The sequence below is a fragment of the Tasmannia lanceolata genome, unplaced genomic scaffold, assembly GCF_043159265.1.
Source record: "Tasmannia lanceolata isolate RefF3 unplaced genomic scaffold, GAP_Taslan_0.1 ptg000018l, whole genome shotgun sequence".
Lineage (NCBI taxonomy): Eukaryota > Viridiplantae > Streptophyta > Magnoliopsida > Canellales > Winteraceae > Tasmannia > Tasmannia lanceolata.
In genome coordinates, this window is record NW_027518695.1 from 32277370 (window position 1) to 32293084 (window position 15715).

General features: G+C 38.6%; 1 protein-coding gene across 1 annotated transcript; it reads right to left on the reverse strand.

Moving 5' to 3' along the window:
- Nucleotides 1-6493: 6493 nt before the first annotated feature.
- On the reverse strand, nucleotides 6494-7057 carry LOC143850297 (uncharacterized). The gene has a single exon (XM_077359555.1). The coding sequence runs from the start codon at nucleotides 7055-7057 to the stop codon at nucleotides 6494-6496; it is 564 nt and encodes a 187-aa protein (XP_077215670.1).
- Between the last annotated feature and the right edge of the window lie 8658 nt (nucleotides 7058-15715).

The window sequence follows — 15715 nt, forward strand, 5'->3', positions numbered from 1 at the left end:
GAAGAAAAGGTCTCGGAGTCTATCAAGGAAGAATGGGATGCTGCCTTTGAGCGTTGTAGTCGCGGTCTCAATTGATGGTGCCTAACTAGAAGCCCTCATACCAACTACATTTTAAAAAAGGATACTAATATCTACACTGCTATGTTTTGATAATTGTACTACTCTCTCTCTCTCTCTCTCTCTCTCTCTCAACATGAACAGGGCGACAACTAAATAGTGCTAGTCGGCCCACTGGTAGAAGCAAATCAGGATGCTAGTGGGCCCACTGCTAACCAAATAAGCATTAAGGGTGATTTGTTTCATCTTTGGACTACCAAAGTTTAGTAGTCTTGAGGGGTTCAAACTTTGTTTTTTTGTAAGGTTTGTAGATGATACTATTTGTTATAACTTTGGATTGCCAAAATTTAGTAGTCTTAAAGGGATTGAAACATTATTTTTCCTAAAACACTTTGTATTTGAAGGTGAGGTCATTAATCTACAAGAAATTGGCTAACAATATACTAATGAGAAAAATTCAATTGTCAAAAATAAGACCACCTAATTGGACCATTCTTACGTAGAATTTGATGAAAATCATCACAACATAAACTTTTCTATTTTGGCTGTTGATAGCTTCTTGAATAAAAGATAGGGCTTCCGATATCAAAACCAGGGAGTGAGAGTCTTTTTCCTATCTGCTCGTGCTGGTTGAACACTGTTCTTTCCCATGTCAGATTTAAGACTTTATAGACAAAAGTCCAGTCAACTTCAACCCGAGCCAATTTCTAGACCTTTCCTGGCAATCATCTTGGCCGTCAATTCGACTAAGATCCAACGGTTTCCATAAAGCCACCGATTGATAACATGATAAGATATGAAAAAGCCTCTCTCTTTCAAGTTGCAGAAAAAGAAAAGAATGGGTAAAAAAATGAGTGATGATAAATCAGCACCCTGTAGGATAATTCACACTCCTTTAAAGTATATTGACGTAAAAAAGTGACATCAATTCTCTCCAAAAAACAAAGAGAGAAAGATAGATCGGTCTTGTGTGATACCTTGTGTATGAGAATGCTAGTTAGATTGTGGTTTTCTTATGCTGTGTCAAATTTACCTTTATCTGTGCCAATAGATTGATTCCGTACAATTTCAATGTACTGGAAGTTGTGATCAATAACTACTCATTTTGCTAACACATCCATCTCATTTTTCTTTTATCAAATTGTAGCCTATGAATGTATAATTAACTGGTGGAGAGATGCTTCTTCGACTGCATGGAAAGCTTCCGGCGAAAGTCCCTTGACAAGTAAGAGGAGGCCTATGTTCGCCGATGTGCTGATAAATTTTTGAAGCACTCCATGCGGGTTGGCATGAGATTTTGTTGGAGTAAAAGTTGTGTAATGGTTCATTCTAAGAAAAGATAAGAAGATAGGAAGACGCTTCAAGGCGCGTAAACGCTTTCCTTAAGACAATATTCGCCCCCACCAGTAGTGTGCCACGAACTTGCCTCCAAGATAAAATGAAGCCCGGTTCCAAACCAATTGTTTGATGACTTTCTGCACTAAACGGAATCAAGCCTGAATCACCTTTGAATTTTGCAAGTATTTGAGACCCAAATGTTCTATTTCTACAGAAAACAGAATACTTGATAGTATTTCTAAATTATAAAAAACAGTAACTTTATAGGGGTTTAGAGAGAGAGAATTCTGCTGGAAATAGCAATTTTGGGTATGCCAAAATAGAAATCTGAATTCTGTATAAAATGAGTATTTTCTACTGTTTTTATAGAGCTTCTGGTGGCTTTTCCCGCTGGAAAACACCATTTCTGGACATCCTTTCAGCGGGTTTGAATTCTGACCATTAGATGGTGTCTAATCGCGACTCTACGGCTCAGATCAATCCTAGAGTGACCGATGGCTTGTGTAAAAATCCTTCCAACTCCGAACCGCTAGATTGCCCATCCATGGTGCATATCGCGGGCCTTTGACCATTAAGTAGATGGGACACCATCCAATGGTCATCTTGCACTAGCCGTTACATTACGATCCGATGCTTCGGATCGCACCTGCTCACGCACTATCCATTGGAGCCCCTAGGCCTGTTGGGCCAACCGTTGGGCCCGAACTCAGGCCCAACCCGACCGAACCATTTGGTCTACCCACTTGACCGATCCAAGTCGATCTTGATCCAACGGTCCGGATCAAATCGGAAAAATGAAAGGCTCCAATCGCTCCTCGTACGATGCGGCGTGCGCATTGCAAAGTGCAAAGTGCGCCTAAAAAAGTGCCAATAAAGCGCCACTATGCGCCCTATAGCCCATTGTCCACGCCACGTGCGCATGTGCGAACGGTGCTTTGCACCGTCCCTCGGTTCAACCCATAAGACCCATTGTGCACCATAACAAAGAAAAGAAAAAGAGTAAAGCTTTATAAGCCCAACTCTTTCTTTCTTATGAGTCGGTACAGGACTATCTTTTCACACTACTTTTGCACTCTTCTCTTTCTCTTGCAAAAAGCAACTCTTTCCAAAGAAAAGTTTTTCCTTTTCCAAAACACACTTAGAAAATATTTTCCAAACACTATCTTTTGACCAAAAATAAGATTTTGAAAATCAAAATCTAACAATTTCCCACGATTTTCAAAATAAAAAAAATGTCTCATCATACTTGGAACTCTTACGCATAAATGAAGGTATCTTACGATTTGAACCTTCACTTAGTGAGAACACATCAAAGTTGACCGGAATTGCATAGTAGACGTGTCTTTCAACTAGCTATTCTATACAGCCAACCGGATACGTTTCACACATAAGAAATTCTTCTCCTCAGGTGATTCTTATAAGCCGACACGTGTATTGGCCATGTGTCTGTATCTCGCTTTCATGAGTGCTCTAAAGACTAGCCAAGTCTCATAGGAAGCGGCACCACTTCCACACTCACATAGGTAGGCTTAAGAGTGCCCTTGTAACTATAGCACCCTAACAACTAACAACCTGGTTATAAGCCTATTAAGAGCCCAAATGCTCAACCTCCTCCGTTATACATTACAAGTACCAAGCACTTTTCCTTAGGATGGCATTTATATAATGTATAGTGCTTGCAATCACTCCATATGATGTACTTGGGCTCATTGAACTCAAGTCTTGATGTCTCTTCAAGCGTTGAGTTGAGTTTTCATCATTGATGATCATTGGTTATTGGATTTAGACCCATCCTCATTGATGTTTTTAACATCATATCTCTTGCAAGACCTTTTGTTAATGGATCAGCCAAGTTCTGGCTTGATCTCACATAATCTATAGTTACTACTCCATCAGTAAGTAACTGCCTAATAACACTATGCTTAAGTCTAATATGCCTGGACTTACCATTGTACACATGGTTATATGCCCTTGATAGTGTGGCATGACTATCACAATGCACATATATCGATGGCATAGGTTTAGGCCAAATAAGAATTTCTATTAGCAAATTCCTCAACCTCTCCACCTCTTTACAACAAGAGGCTAATGCAATAAACTCTGCTTCCATGGTGGAAGAAGTTATGCATATCTGCTTCTTAGAAGCCGAGGAGATAGCTCCCCCACCAAGAGTGAATATCCATCCACTCGTTGATGAATGATCAACAAGCTCAGTTAACCAACTGGCATCTGTGTATCCTTCTAATACTACAGGATACCCACTATATGACAATCCATAGTCTATAGTGTCTTTTAGATACTTTAATATCCTATTTATAGCATTCCAATGAACATTACTAGGATTACTAGTAAATCTACTTAATTTTCCAACTGCAAATGCTATATCAGATCTAGTACATGTCATAGCATATATTAAACTGCCTATGACACTAGCGTACTTTAATTGAGATATAGACCTATCAGTATTAGGATATAATCTTACATTTGAATTAAAAGGTGTAGAAACTGGTGTGCAATCAAAGTGATCAAACTTCCTAAGTACTTTTTCAATATAATGTGATTGGGTAAGAATAAGGTTACTATCTTTTCTTATTATTTTAATGCCTAGAATCACATCTGCAACACCCATGTCTTTCATATCAAAATTCAATGACAGAAACTCTTTGGTCCTTGTGATACTATCCATATCACTACCAAATATTAACATGTCATCTACATATAAGCATATGATGACACCTTTTCTACCTTTATACTTACTATATACACATTTGTCAGATTCATATTTCTTAAAACCATTTGACACTAGAACCTTGTCAAATCTCTCATGCCACTGTTTAGGGGCTTGTTTAAGCCCATATAAAGACTTAACTAGCTTACATACTTTACGCTCTTGACTAGGTATTATAAAACCTTCAGGTTGATCCATATACACTTCTTCATCAAGTTCACCATTCAAGAATGCTGTTTTAACATCCATTTGGTGAATGTGAAGTTTATATATGGATGCAAGAGCGATTAGGACTCTAATGGTTGAGATCCTAGCAACTGGGGCATATGTATCAAAGTAATCTATTCCGGCTTTTTGTGTAAAGCCTTTGGCAACCAACCTTGCCTTAAACTTTTCTATGGTTCCATCTACTTTCATTTTCTTCTTGAAGATCCACTTACAACCTATGGGTTTTGATCCAGGAGGTAAATCAACCAATTTTCAGGTTTTATTACCCATGATGGAATCCATTTCATCATTGATGGCCTCTTTCCAAAATGCAGCATCTTGAGATTTAATGGCTTCTTCATAGGTCTTTGGATCAGGTTCTACTTTTAGATCTATCATAGTAGAAGTAAAGACCTTATCTCTTGATCCTTCTACAAAAAAAGACTACAAAATCAGGACCATAGGTTTTTTATTTTCTATCTCTTTTACTTCTCCTAATTTCATTAGGTACCTCATTGGTTTCCTCTTGAGGCTCTAATGAAGACTCTTTAGGTGGGTTTGAATCCATTAATCTAGGAATGAATGAGAACCTGTTTTCACAGAAGGTGGCATCCCTAGACTCAATAATGGAATTCATTTCTAAAAAGTCATTAGGTTCTATAAGTAAGAACCTATAGGCTTTACTATGATTTGCATACCAAAGAATATCCATTCAATGCCTCGTTCACCTAACTTTCTTTTCTTAGGTTTGGGTACTTGAACAATGGCTCTACAACCCCAAACTTTAAGGTAGCTTAAGTTGGGTTTTCTCTTTTTCCAAAGTTCATAGAGGGGTACACGGGTTTGCTTATTAGGAATTCTATTTAGGATGTGACAAGCCGTTAATAAGGCTTCACCCCAAAAACCCTTATTTAAACCAGAATTGACTAGCATGGAATTAACCATTTCCATAATAGTCATATTCTTTCTTTCCGCAACACCATTCTGTTGTGGTGTATAAGGGGCGGAAAACTCATGCATTATTCCCTCATTTTCATAAAATTCAGGAAATTGGTATTCCCCTCCTCTGTAAGATCTAATACACTTGATCTTAATTTCACATTAGTTTTTTACTTCTGTCTTACAAGTCTTAAACTTATCTAAGACTTCATCTTTATGTCCTAACAGATATACATAGCAATATTTTGAAAAATCATCAATGAATGTTACAAAATACTTTTTGCCTCCTCTTCTTGGAGTGCCTGTAAATCACATGCATCACTATGTATCAACTGTAATAAAGTAGTAGATCTTTCTATACTAGGAAATGGTTTAATAGTTATCTTAGTTTGCATGCATATCTTACATTTATCTACCAGATTTTCATCATATTTAGGAATTAGTTCTAACTTTATCATATCATGCATTTTCCTAAGATTTACATGTCCTAATCTATTATGTCATAAAGAAATACAGTCAAGCATGTAAACAGAAACATCAACTTTATTAATATTCATCTCGAACATGCCCTTATACATATAACCCTTCCCTACAAATGTCCCACCCTTAGATAGTAGAAACTTGTTAGATTCAAATACAAGTTTAAAGTCATTCTTATTAAGAAGGCTATCAGATTCTTCCTAACATCAGGGACATGGTATACATCAGTAAGGGTTAGGATCTTTCCAGAAGTGAATTCAAGTTCCACTTTGCCTTTTCCCTTGACTTCTGCAGTTGAGGAATTTCCCATGTAGAGAACATTTCCGTCTTCGACTGGAGCATAAGTCAAGAATGTGCTTCTGTCTTTGTAAACATGTTTGGTTGCACCCGAATCGATCCACCAAGCATCTTCTCCATCGAGAAAATTAACTTCGGATATCATGGCAACAAACTTTTCCTTGTTTCCATCTTTGTTTCATTGAGTGTTCGACTTTTTAGATCGACACTCCCTCTTGTAGTGGCCAATTTTGCCACACTGGAAACAAGCGCCTTTACGCTTCTTGTTGTTATTAAAACTCTTGCCATTTTGATGCTTTCTCTTCCGATTACCTTTCCAAGGTTTAGTAGGGGGCTTCGAATCTGTTACATTGGCAACTTCTACCATATGGACTTTAGATGATTGATTTGTAACATCATCTTTATTATCTCAAAGCTTTGATTCTTCCTCAATTTGGAGGGTTTGAATCAAATCTTGAGTGTCATTTCCTCTTTTTTATGTTTAAGATCTTTTCTAAAATCTTTCCAAGATGGTGGTAATTTGTCAATAATAGAGGGTATGATGACAGTGTCATCAAGGTTCACCTCTTGTTGATGAACTTGACTAATGATATGTTGGATCTCATGGACTTGATCCACCACCAACTTATCATCAGTCATTTTATAATTTAGAAAGTGACTTACAACAAACTTTTTAGCGCCGCCATTTTCTGATAGGTACTTTGCCTCCAAAGCCGTCCAAACTTCTCCCGCCGACTCCATGCTATGGTAGATATCAAACAGTTCATCAGTCATGGCATTGAGGATAAGTCCTTTGCAAAGATAATCGTCTTGTTCCCACTTACTCCTTCTACGGCCTTGGGCAAGCGTCTCGTTTTCAACTTCTGCCGGTTTGGGTGAAGTAAGAACATACACCAATTTGAGGGTTGTCAGAATGAAGTACACTTTCTTCTGCAATCTTTTGAAGTTCCCCTTGTTGAATCGTTCCAACTTGACAAAATCTTGTGTCATCTGCTTCATCGATTGCGCCATGAAGATCTCCAACGGAAGAAATATCGTCTTAAGATTGTTGGAGTAAAAGTTGTGTAATGGTTCAATCTAAGAAAAGATAAGAAGATAGGAAGATGCTTCAAGGCGTGTAAACGCTTTTCTTAAGACAATATTCGCCCCCACAAGTAGTGTGCACAGGGGACCACAAACCCGGTTCCAAACCGATTGTTTGATGACGTTCTGCACTGAACGGAATCAAGCCTGAATCACGTTTGAATTTTGCAAGTATTTGAGACCCAAGTGTTCTATTTCTACAGAAAACAGAATACTTGATAGTATTTCTAAATTGTAAAAAATAGTAACTTTATAGGGTTTAGAGAGAGAGAGAATTGTACTGGATATAGCAATTTTGGGTATGCCAAAGTAGAAATCCGAATTCTGTATAGAATGAGTATTTTCTACTATTTTTATAGAGCTTCTAGTGGCTTTTCCCGTTGGAAAACACCCTTTCTGGACATCCTTTCAGCGGGTTTGAATTCCGATCATTAGATCGTATCTAATCGCGACTCTACGGCTCAGATCAATCCTGGAGTGACCGATGGCTTGTGTAAAAACCCTTCCAACTCCGAACCGCTAAATTGTCCATCCATGGTGCAGATTGCACCCTTTGGGCCTTTGACCATTGAGTAGATGGGACACCATCCAACGGTCATCTTCTACTAGCCGTTACACTATGATTTGATGCTTCGGATCGCACCCGCTCACGCACTATCCATTGGAGCCCGTGCGCCTAAAAAAGCACCAATAAAGTGCCACTATGTGCCCTATAGCCCATTGCCCATTGCCCACGCCGTGCGCGCGTGCGCGTGAGCTTGCGCGAACGGTACGTTGCACTGTCCCACGGTTCAACCCATAGCTAAGACCCATTGTGCAACATAACAAAGAAAACAAAAAGAGTAAAGCTTTATAAGCCCAACTCTTTCTTTCTTATGAGTCGGTACGGGACTATCTTTTCACACTACTTTTGCACTTTTCTCTTTCTCTTGCAAAAAACAACTCTTTCCAAAGAAAAGTTTTTCCTTTTCCAAAACACACTTAGAAAACATTTTCCAAACACTCTCTTTTGACCAAAAAATAAGATTTTGAAAATAAAAATCTAACAGATTTGCCAGTGGTTTATAGTGGCAGTATTTATCTTGGATTAAAAGGTGATTCTTGTTTACTTTTCCGTTCTACCTAGGTAGAAAATTTAAGCATGGTGGATACCAGGTTTTTGTTTTCATCTCAATCAAACATTTAGGATGATGAGCTTCTGGTAAGTTGAGCTTCAAGAAAAATAGGACTTCGGTGGTTATCTAAATGGCTTCATGTTTGGCTCCAAAAGGACTGTAATAATAATGCATATCTTCTAAACGACCCAATTTTTCTCAGAAGCACATTAGAATTTATGGATGGGAGAATTTTTGAAGTTTACATATTTTATTTTATTTTATTTTTTGGCAAGGAAGATGTTTACATATTATCATGCTCAACATTGGGGGAGAGAAGGTAGTCTTTGGACCACCTTTATTGGTACTGCATCTAATTTCTGTCATACAGGCTACTAATATGTACATTAATTGAAACTGATCATATGATGGAGCCAAATGTGGAGGGGGCATTGCCCAAATATCTCGCTAGAGAATGGATTTCTGAATCTCAACTAGGAAATAATTGGATGGCTAGGATTATCCAATCATTTTAGATGTTTGTCGGCCCTTGTAAATGACGAACTTTGTACGAAGTGACCTCATCGTGGAGTTTGGGCCATACTACCCGTTCAGGTAGCTTGAGGACTACTAAATCAGGCCTCATCCATATTTTGTAGGAAATTTGGACAATTATTAGTCTCTCTCTCTCTCTCTCTCTCTCTCTCTCTCTCAACTCACACCATCCGTAGGACTAAAGTTAAGTTCTATTAACCTTGTTTGGATTGCAAGAAAAGTTTGGAATGGAAAATCTTCTCCAGAATTTCTTACTATTCCATTATTTGATTACGCATGAGAGAAACTAGAACCAGTATGATTCAAGTTTTATTTAGAAAGACCCTCAGGTTGTGACAATATCCCTCTAAGTGGTCCATATCCATATGAATTTCTTCGAAAAGAAAATTAAAAATTCTTTAGGGGCCATTTGGATATGCAGATTTTAGAATCCTGGATTTACTCAAAATCCTGGATGGAAGATGAGAGAAGAAGGAGACTGTCTGTCATTTTCAGATTTCACCCAAAGAGCAGGAGATCGTCCCGTTTCCAGGTTTTAGAAATCTCAGGACGGGAAAGAGATTTCTAAAACCTGCAATTCTTACTTAAAATCCAAGAAACACTGTCCGGATAGCATACAACAGCTTGATCATGATTTCTATTTTACATTGTTTTTAAGCTAAAACCTGGATTCTAAAATTCGCATATCAAAATGACCCGTTAGAAAATATTTTCTATCAAAAACGTTTTTCCTGCAATCCAAACAGAGAGGGAGAACCATTTTAGGAAATTGCGTGAAACTAGAGCAGACTCCTCAAATGAATTAAATGAATTAGAGAATCTGTTAAGAAGTGATCCTATGTGTATGTTCTCTCATGCAACACGAAATGCCTTTTGCAATGGTCCCTAGAAAATCCCACTCTCATGCAACACGAAATGCCTTTTTCAATGGTCCCTAGCAAAAACCACGGTGATATAAATCATTAATATAGGCGGCTAGGGACCACCAACAAATGGTAATGACCTTAGTATGAAGGCATTTTAGCCACTTAGAAAATCTAGGTTCTAGCTTGTAAAATCCAAGATTATAAAATCATTGTATCCAAATGGCACATGAATGTCGACCACCACACCATTCATTGGTCAAGTTTTGACAGTTACCATTAACAACAATAATATATAGTCAGCTAGCGCCAAACAAATGATACTAGGGCTGCGTTTGGAGTGATGGAATTAGGAATCGGAATCCATATCACACTTCGATACCTATTCCGATTCTCCCTAAACATTATAAGAAAAGAAATTAAAATAAAATTTTTAATTGAACAAAATTTAATAAAAAATTCCACTCCAACTAAGGCGGAATCAGAATACCACTTCTCGGGGCAAGAAACAGATTCATCATTTTCCCCCACTAAATCCACGCTGTATCAATTCCGCCCCTTGGTTCCATTCCTTTTTTAACAAAACATCAAAATTAGGCAAAATTGGACTCAGGCTCTAATTCCAATGCATGATCCCAGCAATCCAAATGCACCATCAGCAAAATTTCATCGGTTGGAACCAAACGGTTAGCATCTATGCCATTAATCTAGTCCTAAGCCCCTAATCTAATTATCCAAATTAAGGGGTTTTACCCTCTAAATATTGGTCGATGCAATTTTTCAGGGAACCAACCAAATGAACGGCCATGATCACCATACATACAACATGTCTCGTGAGCCCGGCAAGAATAAGAGGGCCCAAGCCCCTTTACTAAAACAAGTCACACAAAATCCCCAAAAACTATACGTAGGCAGTGAATGAGATTTTTACACAATGCGTCTCTTAACATATAACGTCCTCCATGCATTGCATCTATTAACAATGGACTAATTGCCACTATCTCAGTTGATATTTTCTTACCAAATATACACTATTCATTTAATTTCAACGCATATCCAAACGGTCCCTTATCCACTTAGAAAAGTCAGGTTGTAGCTTATAAAATCCAAGATTATAAAATCCTTCTATCCAAATGGCAAATAAATGTCGACCACTGCCATTTGTTGGTTAAGTTCGGACAGTTACCATTAACAGCTATATTGTAAGCCCAAGGATTTACCTGGGTTAATCATTCACCTTACCTTCTTGTTTTGATGCTAGCAAACTAAATTGATTAGCATTTATGGACTGTTGTGTTGCTTTGAGGTGTTGTGTTGTACAGGAATTTCATGTCATAATTGCCATTACACAACTCTTCACAACACATGACTTGTGGATCAAGGATCAAAGGAACCAAGAGCTTGCACCTACATTGAAGTCATCCTCATTTGAAGATGCTCAAGTAAAGTAGCTCAACATGAAGATCCCACAAGTTCCTAAGCAAGTGTCAAGAAGGAGCTTGGAGTTGAACATGCCATGGTGACCCTCATGTAACTCAACAAGCATTGAAGATTGGATGACATGTCACAAGAGCCAAGGCAAAGTTCAAGTGTTCACCCAAGCCGAATAAGTCCAAGAAAGTGCAAAGGAGCCGAGAGATTCCAAGAAGACTCATGATATTCATTTTTAGAATGTATTTGGAGTCTTCTTGATTTTATGTTTAAATGCACTTTCAAAAGATTTTCAAATGGTTTTCATACTTAACTTTTTACATCTTTGAGAACCATACACACACCTAAAAATGTGTTTGAAAACCTTGGACTTAAGCCCAAAGACCATAGCCCAAAAGCTCCTTGGATTTTAAAGTTAAAATGAAATTTCACTCAGGGCCGGTCGACCGGGCTAGGCCGGGCGACCGCGGGATGGAACCTGGAAATCCAGGCCATCTTGAATCTTATCGGGCCGGTCGACCGGGTCAAGCAGGGCGACACGGATATGTGTCTGTTTCAAACAGAACAATCCTTCATGAGTTTGGGCGGGCAACCGCCGTGGGTCGGTCGACCGAGATAGGTTTTTGAGCCAAATTTTTTGAGCAAATAGTAAACCCTCGCCGGGCGACCACCATGTGGCCAGTCGACCGCGATGGTAAGAAATTTAAAAATAGAATAGGGCGCCCGATATGGGCGGGCGACCGCCGTAGCCCGGTAGACCGATGCGGTCGAGCAAACTAGCCGTTGGGGCATTTTCTGCTTGACTTTTTCAAGCCATTAATTTATAATTTTACCCCAAACGGTCATATTTTCAAATACTTTATATATACATCATTAAAATCTCTCTCTACAAGCTTTTGAACATTTTGAGAAAGATCAAATCCCATTTCTCTTTGAGCTTCAACCTTTTATTTCAAAAGCTAAAAGCCTCTTTGATCTTCCATTTCTACATGTTATCAAGAGACACTCCATAGGGCTTTACATTTGTATATTCTTGGAGTGAATGTGAGCTATCAATATTGTAATCCGCCTATTAAGAGGCAAGAGAGTTTTTCTTTTTCTTTGTTATTCATGTGAGGGTCTCTTCATCGACCCGTAAAGAAAGGTGAAGACAAGGGTCTCCGATTCGGCCCGTGAAGAAAGGTGAATCATGTGCAAGGGTTTGACTCCCTTGTCAAGGCTTCATGTGAGGGGCTTCGCTTTGGCCCTTGAGAATGGAAAAGCAAAGGTTTGTTCCCTTTGGAGATAAAGGAGTCGGGTGTATGGCTTCATCATTTTAGTGGAGATCCCAAGGAGGTAAACTTGGAAGAATGGAGTAGGTCAAGTTGTGACCGAACCACTATAAATTTTGTGTTCCTTGTGGATGTTTCTTCCTTCTCTCTTGCACGTGTGGTGATTAGTAATCTCTAACCTAACTTGTATTTGTGCTTTTAATCGAACAAGGGTTAGTAAATGCACTTGATTAAAATGTTTAAACCCTAAGCATTATAATATCTATTTGAACAAGGGTTAGCTAAATGTGCATGATTAGAAAGTCTAAATCCTAGCTTCTATTTATATACATATTTGAACAAGGGTTAGACTAATTAGTGCTTAATTAAATGGATTAATTTTTAATCTCCCTTAATTAAGCCTAAAATTTCTAATTGACCAATTCACCCCCCCTCTTGGATTGTCACACAAGTATTTCATATATAGTCAGCAAGCGCTGAACAAATAATACTAGGGCTACGTTTGGATTGATGGGATTAGGAATTGGAATCGATATCAAACTTTGATACCTATTCCAATTCTCCCTAAACATTGTAAGGAAAAAAATTAAAATAAAATTTTTAATTGAAAAAATTTTAATAAAAAATTCCATTCTGTAAGCCCAATGGCTCATTCCTCTTACATTGTTTTGATGATTAACAAACCCAAATTGATTAGCTCTTTATGGACTAATAGTTTGCCTTGAGTGTTGTGCTATGGACAGGAAAGTCACAGATCAATCCAGGCTAGCACACACACAAAGATGGCCTATGCTTGAAGATGAATCAACCAATGGAGAAAGGAGCTAGAACATTCTTGGACAAACCATACCTTGGAGGTACCAAGGAGAAGCTCATCATCATCATCTCAAAGCATCAAGCCATAAAGGAAAAGATAAAGAAAGGACAATGCTTGAGGATCAAGAACCAATGCAAAGGACCAAGGAGCTTGTACCACAATTGGAGAAGTCAAAACAATGCTCAACCTTGAAGATCCCGAAGCTCAAGAGAAGAGTTTAAGAGAGTGGCAGAAAGGGTAGAATGTATTCCTATCTCTCTTGCATTTTCTCTTATCAAGGCACATTGTTTAATCCCCTAAAACTAGTGAAAAATAATATTTTCCAAAGAGACTATGACACACCCTAATTGGACTTAACTGGACTATGATTGACCCTAGTGGTGTCCACGCTTTGTTGGACCCATAGGACAATCAATTCACGTATAGGACCCAAGACCATGGCCCAAGTCCCTGATTTTTAAATGTTGAAATGGTTTTTCAAACAGGGCCGGTCAACCAGGGTTACACGGTCGACCGCTGTAAGGTGGCTGGAAATCCAGCACCTACCGGAACATAGCGATCCGGTCAACTGGGACCTCACGGTCGACTGCGGATGTGTTTCTGGAAATCCAGAAACAATCCAGCATGGTCGGGCCAGTCGACCTCCATAGGGTCGGTCGACCGCGGAAAGGAATCTGGACAAAAATAAAAATGTCAGGTTGCTCTTGGCGGGCGACCGCGACACACCCGGTCGACTGCGTCGCCTTTGAAATTCAAAATAAAAAGAAGCGCCCAATGACGGCGGGCGACCGCTACACCCCGGTCGACCACGACGGTATGGAAAAAGAGTCGTTGGAGCTCAAACGGCTAGTTCTCTTTTAGCATGTTTTCTACCGTTTTGCCCCCAAACGGTCGTATTGAGTTGGAGGGCTATTTATACCCATCATATGGGTCTAAACAAAGATGATGAACATATTCCAACTCTAAGAACCCTTTGAAATTCATTTGCAACTATTTTTTGGTAAAATCTCTCACCAACCTCATTGTGCCTTGATTAGGGAAAATCTTTTGAGATTGGTTTAGGCTTTATTTGTATTCATCCTAGGGAGTATCTTAGGAGCTTCAACTTGTATTCTAGCCTAAGGCAAAGCTATTTTCTTCCTCTTCATTTGTATCGGTGGAAAGGGCATCCGTTTTTTAATTCCCTTGGGAGAAGGGCTTAGTTCTCGGCCGTGTAGGAGAGACGTTGTGGGCTTAGTTCTTGGCCATGTAGGAGAGACATTGTAAAGGTAGAAAGGGCATCATCATTTAATTTCCTTGGATTGTAAAAACCTTGGAGCCAGGCGTCGTGGAGGTCTCAATAGTGGAAATCCTCAAGTGCGACCTTGAGAAGAGTGGAGTAGGCTGTTTGCCGAACCACTATAAATCTTTGCATCACTTGTGTGATTGGTATTTCTCTCACTCCCTCTCACTCTATTATTTGTGCTTGCATTGTTACTTAGAATTGAGTGAGTTAGCATTAGCATTAAAACTTGAATATCTTTACATTGCTAAATTGGCCACCTTAATCAATTAATTAAGTTTGTTAATCAACAAAGTTTTTGAACTTATATTAACTTGTAATATTAAGTTCAACTAATTAAACTTAATTAAGAACATAAAACTAGGGTGATTTTGGTAAAAAGTTTTTAAAAGGAAAAAGTTTTCATTAACAACCTATTCACCCCCCTCTAGGTTGCCAAACCGGGTTCACTCATCGGATTTCAATTGGTATCAGAGCTGGGGTTCTTGAGTAAGACCCTAACCGGTTAAGAGTTAAAAGATCAAATTTTTGGCAACTTTAAAGGATGGGATCTAGACTACCTACTATGGATGGATCGGATTATGGATCATGGTTGATCCATATGAAGACGTATCTTAAAGGTCTAGATAAAGATATGGTAAAGATAATTGAAAATGGATTTGTTTTAAATGCTAAATCTAAAGGATTAAATGAATATAATAAAAAATTATCTTTACTCAATACAAAAGCCCTAATTACAATATGTTGTCCCTTACCTCCTACCTTTTATGAAAAAGTGTCAACTCCTTCTCTTGCACGTGTAGTGATTGGTAAACTCTAACCCTAACTTGTATTTGTGCTTTTAATTAAACAAGGGTTAGCAAATGCACTTGATTAGAATGTGTTGGGGGTAAAATCGGCATTAACCATGGATGAACGACACGTGGCATCTCCGAATGATTAGGAACCGACCTATAGGAAGGATAACACAATTTTATCCTCTCCTTATAATTAGCAACGACCATATTTGGAAAACCGCCCCTCTAAGAGATAATACGCCCTGAGGCGATGGCTTTCTAAGAAAAGGAGACCCATACTTGTATAGGGAAACAAGATATCTATTGAAAATAGATATTAACTTATCTCCGGGGGAAGTCGACCAATTAGGAAAGACTCCTAAAACAGTAAGATTCTAATCATCATGGACTCTATTCTCTATAAAAGGGATCCTCATATTCATAATGGAACTACGTTAGACTTGATCCTCAATAAAGGGGTACCTAGGCAACCTAGG

Excerpts from the sequence above, each read along its gene's own strand:
- LOC143850297 (XM_077359555.1), bottom strand. The coding sequence starts at position 7,057 with ATGGCGCAATCGATGAAGCAGATGACACAAGATTTTGTCAAGTTGGAA.